The 24375-nt window shown below is 34.0% G+C and overlaps 1 protein-coding gene across 2 annotated transcripts in view; it reads left to right on the top strand.

Moving 5' to 3' along the window:
- The window catches only part of dnm1b (dynamin 1b), a 92073-nt gene that overhangs the window by 41548 nt on the left and 26150 nt on the right, over positions 1-24375 (top strand). For both annotated transcript variants that reach the window (XM_056458688.1, XM_056458689.1), the window contains exons 12-15: positions 346-416; positions 5316-5367; positions 8944-8955; positions 13743-13856. In XM_056458688.1, coding sequence (XP_056314663.1) covers positions 346-416; positions 5316-5367; positions 8944-8955; positions 13743-13856 — 249 coding nt within the window. The remainder of the gene's footprint in view (positions 1-345; positions 417-5315; positions 5368-8943; positions 8956-13742; positions 13857-24375) is intronic.

Here is a 24375-nt window from a genome sequence, read left to right on the forward strand (position 1 = left end):
GTTTTTGCCTTGGTTGCCGTGGAGGACTTTCTGTTTGTTACTCTGAACTTGCCGACTCGGATTTAGCCTGGTGATTTGGATTTGTTTGCTGAGAACTATTAAACTTCTTGCACTTGGATCTAATCTGTTTCCATGTCGTCACCACCGCCATTGTCACACTTACTCAGTTTTTATTATCTATATATATTATTGGTAGCACAACCTTGTTATTTGAACTGATTTGTTCCCCAAACTTGAAGTCCAACCCATAGTTTAGTAGCACTGTAACATACAGAAAAAAGGTGGATAGCTTCAGCTGACAAAATAAGCAGTGAATGTGTTTTGTGTTTCTTTTTCTGCCATCAGGTCATGCTGCTAATAGACATTGAGTTAGCCTACATGAACACCAATCATGAGGATTTCATCGGCTTTGCAAAGTAAGCACCATTACTAAAGGTATTATCCATTTATCAACATGATTATTATTAGCCACCTAAAAACACAAACATCTAGATTAGAACACTCTAGCTTAATCATCTGGCTTGTAGAAACAACCTTTGAAAATTTCGTTCGGTGAAAGCTTTATGAAGAGCTTTTCAGTGGACTAATGGATCATCAGCCGAGAGCCTTGTTCAAAAGCGCAGAGATGATAGACAATATTGTTTCCTCTTTCATCCTCAGGGCCCTGTTTCTGTCTGGTATCTACATGCATGCAAATGCATCTCGAGCCCATTTTTGTTTGGATTTCACCATTTCTTTTTGTTAATGAGTGATGATGGCTTGTTAGTGAGTATTAAAGGGAACCTATAGTGAAAAGTCTTCTTTTCAAGCAGTTTGGACAGACATATGTGTAGGTATAGTGTGTATACCGTCATATTGGAGTGATATAAACACACTCAGTCCTTTTTTTTCAATTTAACAATATAAAAACAGTGGACCAATTGGAGAGGTTTTGAGATCGACCGCAACTTGATGTAGGAGTGCGGTCCCCCCGCCCACCGAATTGATTGACATCTGCGTATTAACATGTCTCTGTAGTAACGTGTTTAATCATAACAACAAGACAGGATGTGCGCAAAGCAACCAGGAATAAAAGGTGTGTTCAGTTTGCTAGGATCATCAATCATCATCAAATATGATCAAGAGTGAGTTTTACAAGTTTAAAATGTTTTAAAACAGTGCATGTGTGTAATGAATTACAGCGATTTACTTCAGATTTGCTTTATCAGCACAGCCGCGTGTCAGAAGACGCTTCAATCCCGGTTTGTGGACTTTAAATCGGGTTTATTTTGTACATTAGCATAACAGATATTCATACAGCTGTAGATATTAAAGTGTATCCTGTCACATTTGCGTGCAAAAAAAGTGCAAAGTTAAACGCACGCGCTGTCTGTGTGTGTGTGTATCTGTGTGTGTGCGTGAACGACATTGTGTGTGACTCATTGTTGCCACTCCACAACAAATGCATCAAATACTCATTGGTAAAGTTCTTACTGTAGTATTTCTCACAAACGTTACATGAGATCTTCTTCCTTCATGTCTGTCTGTTGTCTGACGCAGCCGAGGGAAGAGATTTATGCAACACAATCTCACGGCAATTCGTAACTATTTGATTTAGTGGCTAATTCGTATGAATTTGTACGATCTAATTTATACATTTTAGTACGATTTGCTCATCCCCCAATGACGGTTGGGTTTAGGGGTGGGGTTAGGTGCCACACCTCCTTTTTAAAATCGTACATTTTGTAACGACTGAACTTCTTACGAATTAGCCACTAAACTGACAAAACGTAAAATACTTACGTTTTCTCGTGAGATCAGGCTGGATTTATGCCGGGTTCAGACTGCACGATTTTCAAAGTAGTCATGTCACAGATGTTTTCACACTGCATGACTATCTGGGCTAGTGTTTTGCCGCAGCTTTGTTTACACTGCAAAATGGATCATCGACAGGGGCTTTCACATTGCATGACTTTTCAATAGGAAGAATCGCCGACAACTTCATCCAAACTATGTCTTACAGCCAAAAACACGTAGTGTATCTTTTGTTATTAACTACATAACGAGAAAAAAGCCCTTAATGGGGTAGAAAATGTACATATTTGCTCACCTGGGTTTGAAGGGAATCAGCAGTTTCTCCTCAACCTTATTTTTTAAGTTTCTGTATGAAATGTCAAACAGACATGAGGGCTCCTGTCCAACCTCCTGTCCACTAGATTTTCCTCCATTTCTTGGGTCCAAATAAACCGAAAATGAGCGCTTTTAACTTCTCCCTCAACCTCCCGCTGGCCTGCGGGTACACACACACAAGCGAATGCTGCTCTCTCATTGGATGTTGGTGATCGTCGATGTTATTTTAAAGGCAAAACTCATTTCACACGGCGACTCATCGGTGACTCTCAGATCGCGTCTTTGATAGTTCATACTGTGTTATTGTCACTCACGTGCACGAGCACCGATTTGCTTATGATTTCAAGCATTTGTCTGCGATTTCTCAAAACCTGTCGGCGAGTCATAATCGGGGCTAAAATCATGCAGTCTGAACTCGGCATAAGGCACACTGACAGGCACGTGGAAATGGTGGGAGTGAAGGACTAGCATTAAAGGCGCAGTACACAAAAAAACGCTACCTGCTGCTCAGAGCTATAAAATAGAAACTTATGAAAGGTATCATAAAAAATCTGATGGGTGTTTTGAGCTGAAACTTTACAGACACGTTCTGGAGACACAAAAGACTCATATTAAATCTGGCAAAAGAGGTTATCTAGGTGCCCTTTAAAGCAAGTGAATGAAAAGGATGTGGATGGAAACTACAATTTCGATGGCAGACTATGGCGGGGAGGCCGCTGTCGAACTGCCAGCAATGATGTAGAGCAGGTTGGGAAACCAGCGTCTGAAAAAGTTGATCAATCAGAGTAATGGTTAACACCTGTTTTCTCTCAGTGATTAGGCTGGTGAGAAGCTTCAAAAGAGAGATGATGGGGGGAGAACGAGAGAGAGATGAGTAGGGAGAGACGCTATTAAATGAGCTGCTTGTAAAATAATTTTAAAAATAAAAGTCTTTGAGTTACCTGTATCGCCGCCCCTGCCTTGTTCTTTCAAACTTTAAATAAACCTTACTACACTGGTGCCGAAGCCCAAAAAGAAGGGAAGACATTGCTGCTATTATGACAACTCTTTTTCCAATGGCATTTGCGGAAGTGATCCAGGGTTGTCATGTATTAACGCTGCGTACGCACAAAAACTTTGCGTACGCCAGGTTTCACGCTCACGTTTGGATTTACTAACGATGAAATTAACATGAAAATGTGCGTTGGTCCACGCCAACTTCATGTCTGGCGTACTCGCATTTCTTGTGTCTGTTTGTTTTATTTCCATTGGCGACTCCTTGTGGCAATTATGTTAAATCGCACACTACAAAGTATCTTTGAGACGTGCAGTGCCCGCTGTATGGGATGGGATCATCCGCATGTCTAGCAGGTATATAAGGTTTCCATACCATGCTTTTGAACAGCGGTAAAGTTAGTTTGACGTTTGACATTCATTAGACATTCGATTTGAAACCAATTAAATTCTTTGCTCCTGTTATAGTTTGAGCAAAAATTTGTCAGATAGCCATAAATATGTGCCCTTTATGTTGCACAAGGCTTGATTTCTCGATTTAAAAAAAAAATTACGAAGTACGAATGAACTAAACAGTTCAACCATATGAAATTATACAATAAAACCAGAACCAAAATGTTCAGAAAAACATCCTGCTTATTGCACAAGACTTATTTATTTTATAATATTTTTAATATCTTTTAATGTAAAAATTTTAAAAGTCAATTAAACTCTGACACCATTTGAGATAAAACATTCAAATGAGCTCTAAAATTGTGTGTCACCCACAATTGAGACAACGCTCTCCTCAAAGGGTGTTAGTTCAGCATCCCCTGTTCTGTCCACACTTTGACGGTGCGCCGCTGTTCTCCTCTTAACCTGCACCTTTATATCAGACCATATTTTTTATTCGTTCACAGTGCGATGTTCAGACCCCACTGCGTTAACCGCATCAGCTAAACTCTCCCACTCTATTTTTTTCTTTTGTTATTTATTACGGAGGACAAACTTGCAAAAAACACAGTTTTTCTCCGGTCTACCTCCGAAAGGAGCACCTCCATTTCAGATTCTGTGAAGTTTCTCTTCTTGCTTGCTTTTGCCATTGCTTTTTCGTTTGGTGTTGGCAAAGTAGAGTCATTACCATATTTATATGGGGGAGGAGGCAGGAAGGGGTTTTGCGCTTGTACACGTGCGCTCAGTTTCACGTTAATTCGGATGTACAAAGAGGATATGCGTGGGATTCTGCATACGCAGTGTTTCATACATCTGAATTTTTTACTACGTACGCACATTTACAGCTTTGTGCGTACGCAATGTTTTAGTTTGAATTCAACGCAAGTCTTTGTACATGAGGCCCCAGGTGCTCGCGGGCCTCCTCCAAGAACAACATCAGGCTCTTATGGACATACGAGTGGAATAGGAACAGCGGTTCCGGGTCCTGGTAGAAGCCCAGCGGGAGGACCACTGAGTAAGAGTGGCCGATTCTTTGTGTTCACTCAGCAGCTCCATGATGCCTGCTGCAGATGGATGTTGCAGGATGGCCGGACCGTCGACCAGGTCATGGACGCGTGGTACTGAAACAGTTCATCACCCTCCCCTGACATCGGAATGGGTCCAGTGCTACCAGCCTGAGGAGCTTGACATCATCATCCAGCTGGTTGATGATTGTTTGGTGGCGAGGTCCAGGGTCAGCGAATTAAGCACCGCAGAGATCCCTGCTGTTTCTCCCTCTCTCTCTGCTCTGCCCGCTGTCTCTCTTTTGAGGTGTCTCTCTGGACCAATCACTGAGAGAATACAGGTGTTAATCATTACACTGATTGACCTACATTTTTTAGCCGCCAGTCTCCCAACCTGCTCTCCACTGTTGTGGACAGTTCGACCAAGGCCTCCCCGCTACACAGACTTTGTGTAATGGTACAAGACTGTGAAGTTTGAACACTTATTTTGGTGCGTTTTTTTTTTCAAACATGTGCCATAATTATCACAGTGTTTGGTCAGTAGTTGACCTTCCAGTTGACCGTTTCAGTTTTCTTTATTTTGTCATTCAAAACATCACAGGAGATGTAATACAATGAAATTAAGTTGCATTGACAGATTCAGCACTCAGAAAGAAAAAAAAAAACCCTAATATATATGAAAAAGACCTTAGCAGCAGTAAAACACAATAAAAACTTTAAATAATTAATTAATTAATTTTTTGATTCATACAAAATCATGTCTTTTTCTCCCTTCAGTGCCCAGCAGAGAAGCAGTCAGATGAATAAGAAGAAAGCTGCTGGCAATCAGGTAAAAACAATGGCAAAATGAGCAGACGCATAACACAGCGCTTGGACAGATGTTTGCTGCTTCGCTCAAGCATAATGTTTGTGAGAACATCAGCAGCAGGTTTATAATTGGACACCGCATCACTCACTGTCTGTCATGTGAGATTTTAATTACCTAGAACAGGGCTCAGGGTTGTTTTGTAAAATATTTGTGGAAGGTAAGAAATAATGAGGGGTTTCTTCTGTTTCACTGGCAAACACAAAGAGAGAAGCAACTGGATTGAGAGAATTGCTTTATCATTTATTTAATACGATCATGTTTAATATAGTCTCAGCTTTTAAAATAATGTACATCTGATAAAATAGTGTATTTAAATGCAAACGTAGTAATACACACACAGACACACACACACACATGTATAATCATTTTAGATAATATTGATGGTTTGGCAATGCGCATGCCTAGAACCGAGCAAACAAACAAACAAACAAACAAACAAACAAACAAACATCAAGCAAGCAAACAATCAAACAAACACACAAATAAATAAATAAACACAAATGAATAAACAAACAATCAAACAAACAAATAAATAAGTAAATAAATAAATAAGCACAAATAAATAAATAAAAAGAAACACAAATAATTAAACACAAACACATAAATAAATAAATAAATAAATAAATAAATAAATAAATAAATAAATAAATAAATAAATAAAAACACAAATAAATAAATAGATACAAATATATAAAAATAAATATTAAAGAAACACATAAATAATTAAACAAATAGATAAATAAACACAAATAGATAAATAAACACAAATAAATAAATAAATAAAACAAAAATAAATAAAAAAACACAAATAAATAAATATACAAACACATAAATAAATAAACCAATAAATAAATAAACACAAATAGATAAATAAACACAAATAGATAAACACAAATAAAAAATAAACACATATATACATAAATAAATAAACAATAAATTAATAAACATAAATAGATAAACAGCGCATTGTGTTTTGCGTCCTGATTGGCTGTAAACCATTGTCAATCAGTCTCCTCCTCATGTACAGTACAGAATACGTCCAGCTTGCCAAATTTACACGAATCTTCGATTGCTAGCAGTGTGACTCTGAAGGGCTGGACTGTATGTTTGCAAGTTCTCTCCCCAACAAACCTCATAATGTCGACGAAACATTCTGCACCGTCTAAGGCAGGGGTTCTCAACCTTTTGCAAGCTGGGCCCCCCAAAGCTAGTACATTGCAGTTGGGGCCCCAGTTGCCCCAAAATACAACAATTAATTAATAATATATTAAAAGTATAAAAGACCAAGACTGACATGCAATATATTGAACACCTGAAATGTCTTCTCAGCAATTTAAATAAATACTGCATAGGAACAATCTATCAATTTATACAAACAAAAAACATTATTATCAATAATAATAATATAATAATAATTAATTAGTCATATATTAATAATATAATAAACCTGCACTAAATGTGCTTGTGAATTTTTATTTTATTTTATTTGTTGAAATTCTCTAACAGATGGAAAGAAAACAGAATATTTGTACTCAAGTTATAATACAATTACACTGCTAAAATAATACAAGTTTTAGTAAATAATACTAATATCTTACAAATTACTCTGAGTACTAGTTAATTACTTTTGAAAAAAAATCTGATTTTTATTATGGCCCGTTTTAAGTATAAAATTATTTAAACGGTTTAATTGCTTAAATCACGAGGCTACATATAGAAATTTGCAGTAACAAAGTATGGTTGATTTTTCCTTTTATGACAATGAATCATTTCAATAGCACTGGCAAAACTACCACATACTTTTAAGGCCATAGAGACACTTTTTGTCCATTTTTAAACAATACTTTGAATCTTTGAAATGTTTAATTAAAGTATATGATGAAAATTTGGGGTTTTATTTACATATTTTACAGTGTTTTTCTTATTTGCTCATTGTTGTCTATACAATATTTTATTTTACACTTGATCTTCAACTGACATAATTTGACAAAAAAGACAAGAACACTGTCTGTAGTAAAATAATAAAACAAATGACTTCATTTCACTTGAGGTATTTGAAATATGACAACACTGTAATGCCCTGTAATGACTGCATAATAGTGATGCTTTAAGACAGATCAGAATACCGCTATTATGTATAAATCACATAAATACCTCATCCAGAAACATTTCTAGCATAACTCCTTTGTCGTAAAGAAATAAAAAAGTTCCACCTTTGCTAAAAGTTCTGGTAGGCTAAGTTTCACTTCACAATACAGCCAAATAGGTCTGTCACCGGTCATGCATCGATCTATAAATACTTGATTAGAATACTTGTTTTTGACTACGTTTAGTCAAGGAGCAAAGAAAATTTCTACTTCTAAGAGATGGCAATTGTATATAGTCTGAGCCAGTGGCGTAGCGGAACCATGATCCCCCCCGGCCCGTGATTTCCGCCACCGTCACAAACCCAACCATCACAAATACTGTGATGATTGGGTTTTTTGGAACCCGCACGGACCCATGATTCTCAGAGAAATCAGTCAAGTTTGGTGGCGGAAAAATCATGGTTTGGGGTTACATTCAGTATGGAGGCAATCGAGAGATCTGCAGAGTGGATGGCTAAAATAACAGCCTGAGGTATCAGACATTTGTGCTGCCCATTACATTACAAACCACAGGAGAGGGCAAATTCTTTAGCAGGATAGCGCTCCTTCCCATACTTCAGCCTCCACATCAAAGTTCCTGAAAGCAAAGAAGGTCAAGGTGCTCCAGGATTGGCCCGCCCAGTCACCAGACATGAACATTATTGAGCATGTCTGGGGTAAGATGAAGGAGGAGGCATTGAAGATGAATCCAAAGAATCTTGATGAACTCTGGGAGTCCTGCAAGAACGCTTTCTTTGCCATTCCAGATGACTTTATTAATAAGTTATTTGAGTCACTGCAGGGATGTATGGATGCAGTCCTCCAAGCTCATGGGAGTCATACCAATATTAATTCTCTTTCCACTGCACCATGACTTTATATTCTAGACTGTACATTATCTCTGTTAAATAACAAGACTTTTTTCCAAGCAAAGTCAGACTTTACTGTCCTAATTAAATAATTAAAAATCAAGGCATTATCATATTTTATATGGGTAAAATAAGCATAATCTAGAGGCCTTTGCCTAGAAGTCAAGTTATTATTTGTGGTTCCTAAAACAAGACTTTTGTCAGGTAGTGTGTGTGTGCGTGCGTGTGTGTATATATATATATATATATATATATATATATATATATATATATATATATATATATATATATATATGATATTTATTTGCTAATAATATACAGGCTTTATATGAAAATGTAAAGTAATAATAGAAGACCACTTTTAGCGTGTTATATTTAGGCACATTTCACAAATGATTTTATGTCTTGGTTTCATGCTGTGAACTTCATATCTTTCAGCTGTGCTTGTATTCTGTTCATTTTGTCTGTTTTCTCCGCTGCCTTTTTCAGTTTCTAATTACCTGTCTTTTCTTTGCTACTGTTCCTATGCCAACGCTCCTCAGGATGAGATAATGGTAAGTGTAAGTGTATGTCTGTGTGCGTGTGTGTGAGTGCCTGCTAATGTGGTCTGGCCTTTCAGTATGAAGTGATGTGAAAAATAGCCTTACATATTGATAATTATAGTCCTCATACTCGTTTTAAACTACAGCACAAATAGCTTATTATGATCATTAATTAATTCTGTCCTTTTCCAATAAAGAAGAGGGTTTTGTGTGTGAATCAGGGTTTCCGGTGGAAAGTCACTGTCCTCCCGAGAGCGTTATAGCTCTTCTGGTACAAAGATGATCTCAGAGAACAAATGTACTGAACAAATATAGCTCACCTCAAATGCAGTACATGTCTTTTTCTGGGTAAAAGGGGAAAAAATACTGCTAGATGTAAGAAATAAAAAATAAAAACTACTAAAAATTTGAGAAATTGAGAAAAACATTTAATCTAACATTTAGGTTAACAAATTGTAGTTCTTAAATAATAATAATAATAATATACTAAACTATAAGTTGATATTTATTTGCTATTGATACACACTTTTTATATGAAAATGTAAAAAAAAGCTTTTAAATGTTTGGAGCAAACTGAAGCTTCATAATCAAAATAGAGTAAAAAAAACAATATTCTGAATAAATAAGAAAAAAATTATTTTATCCTTTAATTTATCTATGTATGTGCGAACCATTTTTAAAAAAAATTCCTTTATGATTAGTTCCAAATCAATTATTGATTTGAAAAAGTTAAATATACATGACATTATAAAACAAGTTTTGCATTGTAAATATCTTTACTGTCACTGTTTTTCACAGAGATAATGTTAGTCCTGTTTTGAATCTGTCTATGGTGACGCATAGGCGTTTGTAGCTCCGCCCTCTCTTGAAAAGAGCATGATCTCATTTGAATTTAAAGCATCAGTATGTTTACATGGACACTATTCATTCGTTTTCATTTCGGCTTAGTCCCTGTATTAATCTGGGGTCACCACAGCGGAATGAACCGCCAACTTATCCAGCATATGTTTTACACAGCGGATGCCCTTCTAGCTGCAACCCATCACTGGGAAACATCCATACACACTCATTCACACACATACACGACAGACAATTTAGCTTACCCCATTCACCCATAGCACATGTTTTTGGACTTGTGGGGGAAACCGGAGCACCCGGAGGAAACCCACGCCAACACGGGGAGAACATGCAAACTCCACACAGACATGCCGAGGCTCGAACCAGCGACCTTCTTGCTGTGAGGCGAATGTGTTACCCACTGCACCACCGTGCTGCTTTATATGGACACAAATAATCCGATTTTAATATGAGTAAGACAATACTCTGATTAAGCGTCTACAATGTAAACAGAGATTTCTGATTATTTTAATCTGATGATCAAATTTTGTATATATCTTAGCATCTTAAAATAATCTTCTCACTGTTAAAAAAATCATAAATGAGTGGTTTTCCATATTTTGTGATTCATGCATTTTTTTTCATTTATTTATATTTTGAATTATCTTTCCTCTAACAAGTTTTTGTGTTCTATAATCTTTGATTTATTCAACTGTGTGCGTCTGAAAGGCAAGAGCACATCACCTCCATTGGAAATAAGGAATTTGCACAAACTAGAAAAGACGTAATATGTGAACGGTCATCACAAACATGGATTCACCTGATTTGTTGACAAAAGAGTTGCTGAGCTGTTCCTTGGCAGTTCGCAGGTCCCTCACTGGACCTTTTCCCCTCAGCAAAGAAACTTTCCAAAGACATCTGTTTCTTACTCATTTTGCTGCTTGTGGGTCAAATTTGGGCGCTCAAGTGACTGAGATGTAAGCAAGAGAATAAGGTCATTTTTCAAAATAAAAGATTTTTCAAAATAAATGATCGTTCAGACTCAAATAATAAATAAAACGGAAATAATTAATGACTTATTACTCATATAGACTTAGTAATTTATCCGGTGGTTGAGGACCACTAGCTTACAAAGATATATTGTCTTTATATTATAAATTACAGTACAAAAACTGTATTTTCTGTTAATTTACGAGCTTAATTAATTACATATAATATTTTTTATGCAATATATTGTTTTAAACTATACTAAAATGTCAATAAAAGTCACTTTGTTAAACTGTTTAATGTTCAACATATTGTCTTGTTTCTAGTCCAAATATCAAAAATATTCTTAAATCACGAAGCGTTTTCTTGACAAAAGTCTTATTTTCAGAAGTAATATGTCAAAAAGAAGTGAGATTTTTCCTTAACCCAAAATATACTACCCTTTTGTCATGTTCGGGATGACAACATCCACTGAATTAAACTGCTGTAAAAATGCATCAGATAAATAATAAAAAAATATATATTTTTGCATAAATCTGTTAATCAACCCCAGTCCTGATCAAAACTACTAAATGTTTTTACAAATAACAGGTTTTTAACTCTTTAATTGCCAAGTTCACAAACGATGTCACTGATTTGGTGAAAAAACACACACAAAATGTCGTATTTTCAATATAAAATGTAATTGTGGGCTGGATTTTTTTATTTTTTTTTTAAGATTTATTTTTGGCCTTTTTGCCTTTATTAAGCGGATAGGACAGTTTTACAGACAGGAAGCGAAGTGGGAGAGAGAAAGGGGGTAGGGATGGGAAATGTCCACGAGCCGGGATTCGAACTCAGGACGCCCTGAAGTGCTACTGCATCATATGTCAGTGCGCTAACCACTAGGCTATTGCACTGACGGGCTGGATTTTTTTTAACCTATTGTCAAAGTCTTGATTCATTGCTAGATTTTCATTTTTTCTCCCTAATTTTCTGTTGGTGGCTGTTTTTGCTCCATTGACTTCCATTATAACCACATTCGATGGTGCAAAAATGCACAGTCTTTGTTTTTATTTACTCCATGTAGTTCTGAGAGCTGAGATGCATATTTTGATTTTCTCAGACGCATCAAGGTAAGTGCGTAAAGGTCACTCTTACACTCACAGACACGCATACGCACACTTTAATTTGCTGTTATACTCCATATAAAATCCAGTAACTAAGCTTTTTTTTCTAAAAGGTTGATGGTGATCAACAGTAAAATGTACCTCCTCCCACCAGGGAAAACCACCAACAATTAAAAATGCATGATTATATGTGAAAATGTGAAATGAAAAAAATGTGGTTATAATTGAAGCCAATGGGGCGAACAATAGCCAACAATAATAAATTAGGGGCAAAGAATTAAAATCGTTTAAAAACATTGCATCAAAGGCAATGTTGTTTCAGATGTCCAAGACTGTGAAAAAAAGGTAAAAAAAAAGTCCACAACATCATTTTGTCTGTGTTTTTTCACCAAATCAGTGACATCATTTAAGAATTTGGCAATTAAAGAGTTAAAATTCTGTACTTTTCTAAGCAATTTAGTAGTTTTGATCAGGACTGAGGTTGATTAACAGATTTATGCAAACAAATTCTAAAAAAATATTACTCTGATGCATTTTTACAGCAGTTTAATTCAGTGGGTGTTTTCATTCTGAACATTACCTAAGGGTAGCAAATTTGCCCAGATTGTTTCATTGAGTTTTTTTTTTTTTTTAATAAAAATTAAAGCATTTTTTTTCAAAATATGTGTCAAGATTTGTCACCAAAATCATTCTGCTAGCTGAAACACAGAGAAAGCTAAAAAAACAGAAAGTTTTTTTTCTCTTTCTTTTCTCCATATTTTTGTTTGTTTCTTTTCTTTCTTTTATTCGTTTTTTCTACCTATTTTTGTGTGTTTGTTAGTTAGTTTCTTTCTTTCTCCTCCATTTTTCTTTTATCTTCCTTTCCTTTTTTCTTTATTTTTTCCTTATTTTCTTTATTTTTTGTTTGTTTCTTTTATTCTATTTTTGTTTGTTTGTTTGTTTGTTTGTTTGTTCGTTCGTTCCTTCATTCGTTCCTTCGTTTGTTTGTTTGTTTCTTTCTTTCTTTTTTCTTTCTTTGCTTATTCTTCTTATCTTTGTTTTTTTTGTTCCGTTTTTTAATTCTTTTTCCTTTTTCTCCCTTTTTGTTTGTTTATTTATTTCCCTATTTTTGTTTGTTTTTGTTTGTTTGTTTGTTTCTTTATTTTTGTTTGTTTCTTTCTTTCCTTATTTTGTTTGTTTGTTAGTTTGTTTGTTTCTTTCCTTATTTTTGTTTGTTTGGTTCTTTCCTTGTTTTTGTCGTTTTGTTTGTTTGTTTCTTTTTTTCTTTCCTTTTTTGTTGTTTTTTGTTTGTTTGTTTGTTTGTTTGTTTGTTTGTTTGTTTCCTTATTTTTTATGTTTTTTTTTTTGTTTGGTTGTTTGTTTGTTTCTTTTCTTCATTTTGTTGTCTTTGTTTTTTCTCCCTATTTGTTTGTTAATTTCTATTTTCTATTCTTTTTTCTTCTCATTTTTTTCTTTCTTTCCTTCTTTCTTTCTTTCTTTCTTTCTTTCTCCATGTTTACTCTATATTACTTTATAAGTGAGGAAATAAATAAATAAATAACCTATAACCTTTTTCAAAATAATAATTCAAAAAATAATAAAAATTTAAGAAAAGAAAAGCGTTTTAGCTGCTTAATTAGCTTTCAGAAATGACTTTTAAATTGTAAAGCTATGGCCAAATTAAGACTCAAAATCACCTCAGAGTGGATGAAAACACCCTCAACAGCACATAAGGGTTAAAACAAGATGGATAATCTGCCAATAGGGTAAACAAAACAACCTTAGACTAGATCCTGGACTAGAAACAAGACAAAAAGAAAAAATGCCGTGAATAAACAGAAAAACAAATTAAATAACTTATTTTTTTTCATGTTTGTTTCTGTCTAGGTGATCAGGAAGGGTTGGCTCACCATCAACAACATTGGCATCATGAAAGGAGGAGCGAAGGAGTACTGGTTTGTCCTGACCGCTGAAAATCTGTCCTGGTACAAAGATGATGAGGTGAGCGAAGCCTCTTTTCATTCAGTGCTGCTTTTTATCAGAAGCGCCCTAAAGCGCACTTGTTTTCTTTTCATATTCTCTGTCGCTTTAGTATTATTTCCACCAGAAGCAAGGCTATATTTAGTCTGTTCCACAGTTAAAGCATCTTATCGTAGCAGAAAGTGCCTCACTGGATATGGGAAAGTGAATGAGACGGATGAGGTCATACTGTATAAACGAGTGTGTTATTCTGGTTCTTTTTTCAGTAATTCTGTTTCTTATTTTCCATCTTGAGGGTTTGATTAAGTACAGGTGTTTTGGTACATTTGCGACCCCCGACTCTCCCGCATTTTCAGTCCCAGACAGGGGCATTAAAAAAGCAAGGCGAGGGCTGGATGGGGGTTGAAAAGCTGGCATATGGTTTTCATTATTATACATACCAGATTGTTGCTCCAACACTTCAGAGAAAGTCCTCTTGAAACAAAGAAGTTTCTCATTCAAAACGAAAGGTTGCTCAGAAAAAAATGTCAGTTTTGCATATAATTGCTTTTCATTTAATCTCCTGGTTTTTTTTTAAACCACAGGCATGTGCTGCGTGTGCCAAAACAATTTCTTTGTGGTCCAGGCGGGTGAAATAAGAGGCCAAACAATGAGAATTAAATCCAGGCAAAAAGACTTTATTTTCCATCAAATCAGCATCGCTACAAATAACATTGGCTTTTCTTTTCTTTCTTTCTTTCTTTCTTTCTTTCTTTCTTTCTTTCTTTCTTTCTTTCTTTCTTTCTTTCTTTCTTTCTTTCTTTCTTTCTTTCTTTCTTTCTTTTCCTTATTTTTGTTGTTTTTTTCTCTTTCTTTTCATTTTTGTTTGTTTCTTTTCTTTCTTTTATTCTTTTTTCTACATATTTTCTTTTTTCTTTAGTTTTTCCTTATTTTCTTTATTTTTTGTTTGTTTCTTTTATTCTATTTTTGTTTGTTTGTTTGTTCGTTCCTTCATTCCTTCGTTCCTTCGTTTGTTTGTTTCTTTCTTCCTTTCTTTTCTTTCTTTTTTCTTTCTTTCCTTATTCTTCTTATCTTTGTTTTTTTTTGTTCCGTTTTTTATTCTTTTTCCTTTTTCTCCCTATTTTGTTTGTTTATTTCCTTATTTTTGTTTGTTTTTGTTTGTTTGTTTCTTTCTTTATTTTTGTTTGTTTCTTTCTTTCCTTATTTTTGTTTGTTTGTTAGTTTGTTTGTTTCTTTCCTTATTTTTTGTTTGTTTGTTTCTTTCCTTATTTTTGTCATTTTGTTTGTTTGTTTCTTTTTTTCTTTCCTTTTTTGTTGTTTTTTGTTGTTTTTTGTTTGTTTGTTTGTTTGTTTGTTTCCTTATTTTTTATGTGTTTTTTTGTTTGGTTCTTTGTTTGTTTCTTTTCTTAATTTTGTTGTCTTTGTTTTTTCTCCCTATTTGTTTGTTCATTTCTATTTTCTATTCTTTTTTCTTCTCATTTTTTTCTTTCTTTCTTTCTTTCTTTCTTTCTTTCTTTCTTTCTTTCTTTCTTTCTTTCTTTCTTTCTTTCTTTCTTTCTTTCTTTCTTTCTTTCTTTCTTTCTTTCTTTCTTCCTTTCTTCCTTCCTTTCTTTCTTCTTTCTTTCCTTTCTCCATGTTTACTCTATATTACTTTATATATTGCTTTATAAGTGGGGAAATAAATAAATAAATAACCTATAACCTTTTTCAAAATAATAATTCAAAAAAATAATAAAAATTAAGAAAAGAAAAGCGTTTTAGCTGCTTAATTAGCTTTCAGAAATGACTTTTAAATTGTTTATAATTGTAATGTTAATATTACAATAGTAATTAATATAATAGTAAAATTGTATTTTTATTATATATAATAATAGTGTGTGTGTGTGTGTGTGTGTGTGTGCATGTGTGCGTGCGTGCGTGCGTGCGTGCGTGCGTGTGTGCGTGTGTGTGTGTGTGTATTATAATACATAACAAGGTATGTATGTACTGTATGTATATACCTATTTTAATTAAATATAAAATAGTTTTTAGAACATTTTGATATCTGTATTTCTAATTAAACTAAAATGGAAAAATATTGAATTTTATTAACTTTTAGTTTAATTAGATAAGTAAATATATATATATATATATATATATATATATATATATATATATATATATATATATATATATATATATATATATATATATATATATATATATATATATATATATATGTGTGTGTGTTTAGTATTTTATAGTTTTTTTAAGTACTTTACTTTAAAAAACAATTGTGTAAAAGGAAAATAATTATTTTACCCAACTGCTTAAAAACTTCCTCAATGTCTCCCTGGAAGATTGAGTCAGATTTAGCCATGTAACACCCTTGCCTAACATACATTTACAGACATCACTTAGCACACAAAGGCATGCAGATTTCCATGGTCAGACACACAGTATTACGATGACGAGATGAAGATGACGGAGTGTGTGCAGCCCTCACTCAGCCTAACCAATGTGCAGACTACTGTACAATCTCTACTCCCTGAACAGGTAGTCTGAACACTGGGAAAGCGGAGCGGGCACGAGGGAGATGCAGGAGTCGATCATGACTGTGAGGAATCAATGTGCACAAAACATTAAAGAACAATATGTACATGCATACATTATATAGTGTTAAAGAGATAACTCACTCAAACATTCAAATTCTGCCATCATTTACTTGTTTCAAACCTTAATGAGTGTCTTTCTTCTGTTGAACACAAAAGATTCTTCAAAGACAGCTGGATACCTGTAACTATTGAGTTCCATAGTATTTTTTTACTATGGAAATCAATGATATTTAATGATAAAAAATCAAGACAACAAATATTTTCATGGTACTTTAACTTATTTTAATAAGGTAATCAGGTTTCAACACAAATGTTTAAGTCATACACAGTTTAACTTGATTCATTTAAGTTGAGATAAATCGAAAAGTTCATTTGATTCAACTTAAAAATTTAAGGCAGATTTTTTTAAACACTGTACAGGTTTTCAGCTTTCTTCAAAATATCTTCTTTGGTGTTTAACAGAATAACGAGAGAGAGGGTCAATAGTGTGTAAATGTTAATTTTTGGGTGAACTATCCCTTTGATGAAGATAAATGTCCATGAATACCTTCATCAAGTCTTTCAAACATGCAAAATGTGTGTTTTTCTACCTTTGTTAGTCAGCACAGAATACGTTGGTCTTTACTATTGACATAATACTACACTATTGAGTATTTGCTTGAAATCGATGTGTTACAACAAGCCATTTGCTGTGGTAATATTACATGAGTTTAACTTTACATCAGATTACTTATTTCATGAAGCAGACTATTCACTTCTTGATTTATTTAATACATTTTTTATTTATTATTCAGAGAAGCTGATCACTTTAGACCTTTTAGATCTTTATTTAAACCTTTTAGCTTTCATATAAACATGCATAAATAGTATATTAAAAAATTGTATGATCAATAAGTCATAATTACATGTTTTTGTGGTCATTTAAGTTATTTAAAACATTAACCTTGTATTATTGACTTATATGTTTAAGTGGTACAATCTGTTTTAAGTTAGTTTAATGTAACTTTAATTCAATTTTAATTAAAATATAAAGCAACCACTTTAAATTAAAAATTTTAAGAGTATTATTGTTGTATTATTTTAAATGTAGAATTTATCTATAATTTATATATTTAAATTTATAAATCACATTTAAAATGACTTATTTTTGCCTTAATGCAATAATTAATTAATTTACTTAATTGCCTTCCTTAACTTTACCCACGCATGAATCTGATATATGGCCATTGATGAACATATATACAGTGCTCAGCATATATAAGTACACCCCTCATGAATCTATCTTTTAAATTAATATTTTTAATAGGAAGCTCTACAATATTATATTTGTGCATATACATTAGTTTAGTCAGTATTGCAGTCAAATCTAGAGCTTATCTAACAAAATAACTTTCAATAACGGTGCAAAAACTAGTACACCCAAATTTATATGTTATAGAAAAATATCAAATACAAATTTTAAAAAAGGGGAAAAATCAAGAGAAGCAAAAAAAAAAAGGAAAAAATTTGTTGAAATTTTGTAGGTTGTAAGTATATTTTGCTTGAATTGTATTCTTTATGTTATCTTTAAATTTGTAAAGATGTTCGGTGACTAAAATATTATTTTAATTAATATATCTGTTTAATAAATCTGTTTTGATTAAATGCACCAAAATATTCACTAAGAAATGGATAAAAATATTCATTTTCAAAATGGAGTGTACTCATATATATATATATATATATATATATATATATATATATATATATATATATATATATATATATATATATATATATATATATATATATATATATATACAGTTGAAGTCAGAATTATTACCCCCCTTTTTAATTATTTTTTCTTTTTTAAATATTTCCAAAATTATATTTAACAAAGCAAAGAAATTTTCACAGTATGTCTGATAATATTCTTTCTTCTGAAAAAAGGCGTATTTGTTTTATTTTGGCTAGAATAAAGTTTTACATTTTTTAAAATACATTTTAAGGTCAACATTTTTTAGCCCCTTTAAGCTAATTTTGTTTTAGTTAGTCTACAGAACAAACCATCATTATGCAATAACTTGCCTAATTACCCTAACCTGACTAATTAACCTAATGAACCTAGTTAAGCCTTTAAATGTCAGCTGTATAGAAGTGTCTTGAAAAATATCAAGTAAAATATTATTTACTGTCATCATGGCAAAGATAAAATAAATCAGTTGCCTTGATGACAGTAAATAATATTTGACTAGATATTTTTCAAGACACTTCTATTCAGCTTAAAGTGACATTCAAAGGCTTAACCAGGCTAATCAGGTTAACTAGGCAGGTTAGGGTAATTAGGCAAGTTATTGTATAACGATGGTTTGTTCTGTAGACTATCTAAAAATATATATAGCTTAAAGCTATATATTAGCTAATAATTTTGACCTTAAAATGGTTTTTGAAAAATTTAAAACTGCTTTTATCCTAGCCGAAATAAAATAAATACGACTTTCTCCAGAAGAAAAAATATTATCAGACATACTGTGAAAATTTACTTGCTCTATTAAGCATCATTTGGGAAAAATTTAAAAAAGAAAAGAAAATTCAAAGGAGGGCTCATAATTCTGACTTCAACTGTATATATACACTACCACGTCAACATTTGATGTAGATCAAAACATTTAATCAAAGTTGTCCAAACGCTATTGTTCAACACCCATTCTTGTCTTAGGAGAATTTTGAAAAACATTTTTGATCCAAATCTTGATCCAAATACCATATAAACATAAACAAATAGTACCTCAAGGTTTAAGCAACTGCCCTTCAGATTTATCCCCTGGATGTTCCGATTGTCCTCCGAAAACCTCCATCCATCCTTTTCTCCGTCTGTCTCTCTGTCCGGCTGGACGTCCGAGTGTGTGAGATGCCAAAGAGTGGAGGTTGAGTGGGGGAGGAGGAGGAGGAGACGGGGGTCCATTAAAACTGTTTGATGGCGGGACGAGAAAATGAAAAATGTGGGTGGCAAGAAGCGTTGTGTTTCCTGGCCCTTTCACCCCTTGTCGCCTCATAAATCCCTCTCAGATCTCAGAAACTCTTTGATAGCTGATATACAAAACGGTACGATATGCAGCATTTGCTTTGTACAACTATTATAGCGCCTTTCAAAAACTTTTTTCACAATCGACGTGGCAGATTTTAGACTTTCCTCTGGAAGAGTTGAAAGCAGGAGAGAGAGAGAGGTGGAGCTTTCTTTTTTAGTTTCCCCCCGCCTTAAGTTTATGTTTCCTTTCTCGGTATACAGGAAGCGAGAGGTCAGAGGTCATAAAAGAATAAGACGAAGAAAGCTGGTATTGATGAAGAGCTGTCAGACTCAACATTTGCTTTGAAATGTGTTTTTGACATCTGTGTGTGTTTATGTGTGTGTGTGTGTGTGTGTGGGTGGCGGTGCTGACTGAGTTTCTTGGCATGGAGGTGGAATTGTAATGTCTCCAGATGTGTAATCCCGCGGTCTGTACCTCTCTTCATGCTGCTATTTATTCTGAAGCTCACTTCCTCTGCTCTTTCTGGATAAAGGGCTCTTTATACTGGCTCCGCTAACGGTTACACATGTTCATGTTTTAAAGCATACCTGCACACACACTTGAAAGGGGTCACAACATGGATTTTTTTCAGGTTCACTTACAGTGTTAATCCATTCGTGTAGCACAAATATGTTTAGCAAATGTTTTTGTCTACATTTTGAGACTCTTTGGGCTCTATTTTAATGATCGAAGCGGTGGAAACTCACTCCACTGAAGGCATCCATTCGAGCCTACATATTTAATTTCATATGTTAAGCGCAAAGATTTGTTTCAAAACTATTTCTAAATTCAGCTCTAATTTCCAGCAAACAAATAAATGAGCAATAATAACGAAGTGTGGTCAAAAATCTGGGTTATATCCAAACACACGTCCTATTCTTATTCCAAAACCAGACATGTGGACAAATCTAAGCTTGTTTTTATTCAAACAAATATAAATATGCATATAATAAATAATACTGCTAATAATATTAACATTATACAAATGCAAATTGTCATGAATAAATTAAAAAAAGAAGGCATGGAGGTAGTGGTTTTTATATTTATGTAGAAAATAATAAACATTTTAACCCTTTATTTTTTTCATATGTAAAGATATTTGTGTATTGCTGTACATCCTGTGTGTATTAAGCAATGTGTAGCCGTTTGGTAGGCGCATAACTAACGCACTCTTTGCTGGACATTAGAGCAGCTTTTAGCTGGTCAATTGCGCTGTCGATTTCAGTTCTTCAAAATAGCAGCGCGCCAACAATGCGCCTTAACACACCTCATTTTTAGACCAGCACACCCATGAGTCCACAAAGTGGCGCAAATGTATCTTCTATTTAAACAACGTTGCGCAAAACGTGAAAATGATTTTTGCGCTGGTCTGAAAATAGCAACAAAACGCACCATACACGGCTTGCACGGGGTGTATGATGGGGGCCTGTATGTAATAATTTAATAATAATATATATTTTTTAAGAATTTCAGAGCTGTACCCTAACTTTTTTTTTTTTTTTTTTTTAGGTTTTTTTAGGTTTGGTGCTTCTAATAAAAAAGCAAACAAACAAGATAAAAGCACGGTCAAAAGTTAAGAGCATACACATAAAAAACAAATAATTATGTATTGTACACATATTTCGGGAGGAAATAACAAAATTCCATTAGTAATAACCCAGCAGGCATCTTGATGTCAGAACGACATCAAAAAACACGTCAAAAATGTAAATCGATTTGATATTACAGTTTTTCTCAGTGGCTTTGGTGCATTTCTCACAACACTTATTTACATTTGCACAACAGCTCAAGCATTTCTCAAAACAATTAGTACAAACTGCAAACCCTAGTTGATAACCTGCAAAAGCGTGTCACTTGCTCAAAATGGAGAGCTCATTCCTCAAAAGCAAGTATTGATGTCAATGAAAGTGTCAGTGTCATCAAGATGAAAAGTCCTGACACCATTGTTTATGAACAAGATAGTCAAATGGCTTCGTCATGTTTTCATTATGACACTTTACTCTGTACAAGTTTTCCAATGCAAAAAAGTCAGATTTTAGTGACACTTGCTGAAAATGCTCAAGACAGCACTATATACTATTTGCACAGCCAATTGAAAACTACAATAAAGTTAGACATCACTGCATATAGTGAGGTATCTGAGTACAAGACTCAATATGTATGTTGCACATTTTAACTGCATTTGCTCTTTGCAATTCTAATTTATTCACAGCATTGTGCAGAAGAATAAACACACTCTTATTTACAACACACATAAACTTCCTTTGGGTAGAGCTGTGCAGTACATATTGGAACTGAACCTACAACATACACAGGTCTGTATATCTTTCATGAAATTGTTCAATTTAGAAGACATTTTCATGATAAAATATTTAAATTGTTTTAATAAAATTTGCTTGACAGATTTTTGACAACTAGTCCAACATTAATGGCTCAAGTAATGAAATGAGGACTATTAGTTCTATGTGGATTGACTATTCAGCATTCACAAGTTTAGTTCATTTTGACTGACATGACATAAGCAAATGATAATGTTATAAACAGCAGAGAGCTGTATGAAAGCAGTTGATGCATGTTCAAAAGCATTTGCAATTTGTTGAAGGAATGAGAAACTGCTACTATGATGTGCACAACTGACTAATAGTTTTGAGAAATGCATGAACTGTTGTGCAAATGTAAATAGTGTTGTGAGAAATGCACCAAAGCCAGTGAGAAAAACTGTAATTGTGGCCACAATGTAAAAAATATCCAGAATTATCAAGAGCGTCTGTGCTCTGCATCTCACGCCTTCAAACGCCACCACATCTTCATTGCGTGTTGGCATTGGCTTCTGAAGCGCAAGTCATTTATTAAATGAAGAAAAGATTCACGCAGTTTCTCCTACCACTGCAAATTCTATTTTTACTTTTGATATTTGGCGCCAGATAATCAGGAAGTGACGCTTTTGTTCTCTTTGACCTATTGGATGGAAAAAAATGCTTTATTTGGACGTCTTTTATGCAATATTTCGGTTTTGCGCATACATTTTATTCGCATCTTTTGATGGAAACACAGCTAATGATGTCAAAAGTATTTCTACATGTTTTGATGCTAACGTTCCATTTCAATTTGATATCATGGTACAGTCGATTGACATCAGATCTGATCTGTTTATTTTATGTTGTTTAGACATCAAGGTGCCTGCTGGGTACACATTCGTTTTGAAATCCCAGCATTTTGTCAATCAAGAACATGATCAGAACTCATTTTGATATCGCAGATCCCTTAATATTCAACCATTGTATGTTTTTAAAGCAAATATCACAGAAGTGGTACAAACACCTCTTATATGCAAAGATCAAGATCCGGGGTCTCGTAGTCAAATTGGTGGGGGCCATATCTGAGACTGACAATTCATAGGAAGGCCGTTTTAACATTCAAGCACAAGAAAAAAGTGGATGAAAACCTGATGAAATTGATGCCCTCACACATTCTTCAGAGTATCAAAGCTCCTTTTGGTTTCTTGTTGTGCATATTGAAAGGGGAGTTTAAATTACTATGAAAATACTACAGTTTAATAATAAGCATAATAATAATGATTATGTCCCTATCAAAGGTTGCTTAACCAAAAGTTTAACAGATAGCCTAAAACAGCAGAAAGCAGATTGGGTAACTTTAGTGACTTTACTGGCAATTGTTCTTCTCAATATCTTTATTTTTTATAAAACTACAACAAATAGGGGAAAACTATGTATACTGTATATTCACGTTTACTTTAACATGTTCAATTCAGCCAGCAGTAAAACTTTACTAATGCACATTTTTATACAAATCTTAATATGCATATGAGGAAAATCTATTAAATAAGACCATTTGAATCGAATATTAGCAGAATGATCAGATTTACACCACCAGCATAACATGTAAGCCATTAAGAAGTGTTTGTACAACAAAATACAGGTGATATAAAGCTGATTATAATCAAATCACCCTTAAATATTTACAAAAATAGAGCTTTAGTAAAAATAGCGCACTTAAGGACCTATATTTCAACGTTTAAATCAGCCCCAGAAATAATCTGCGTGTGCGTTACTTTCAGCCGCACACTGAGAGAAAGCGAAAATAACCGGATATATAGTACAATACTTTAAATGTTCAGTGGGTAATGGTTTAAAAATACATGTTTTGGTGGGCCGAATCTCGATATTTTGATGTCAGTTGCGGGCCAGAGGGAGGAAGAGGGAGGGCCGCAAATGGCCCGCGGGCCAGCACTTTGAGACCCCTGGTCAAGATCAAAATTTTATTTCTTAAATGGATAGTTCACTCAAAATTTTGATTTGTCATCATTTACTCTTCCTTTACTTGTTTCAAACCTTTGAGTGTTTTCTTCTGTTAAACACAAAAGAAGATATTTTGAAGAATGCTAAAAACCTGTAACCATTGACTTCCATTATATTAGTTTTTCTATTATGGATGTCAATGGGGCGACACTGTGGCTCAGTGGTTAGCACTGTTGCCTCACAGCAAGAAGGTTGCTGGTTCGAGCCACGGCTGGGTCAGTTGCCATTTCTGTGTGGAGTTTGCTTTCTCCTCGTGTTGACGTGGGTTTCTCTTGGGTGCTCCGGTTTACCCCACAGTTTAAACACATGCGCCATAGGTGAATTGAATAAACTAAATTGGCCATAGAGAATGTGTGTGCATGTTAGTGTATGGGTGTTTCCCAGTACTGGGTTGCAACTGGAAGGGCATTCGCTGTGTAAAATATATGCTGGATAAGTTGGCAGTTCATTCCGCTGTGGCAACCCCTGATGAATAAAGGGACTAAGCTGAAGGAAAATGTATGGATGTCAATGGCTAGCTTCTCAGATTTTTTTTTAAATGGAAGAAAGAAACTCATACACTGTAAAAAGTACTGGTTGC

The sequence above is a fragment of the Danio aesculapii genome, chromosome 5 (genome assembly GCF_903798145.1).
Source record: "Danio aesculapii chromosome 5, fDanAes4.1, whole genome shotgun sequence".
Classification (NCBI taxonomy): Eukaryota; Metazoa; Chordata; class Actinopteri; order Cypriniformes; family Danionidae; genus Danio; species Danio aesculapii.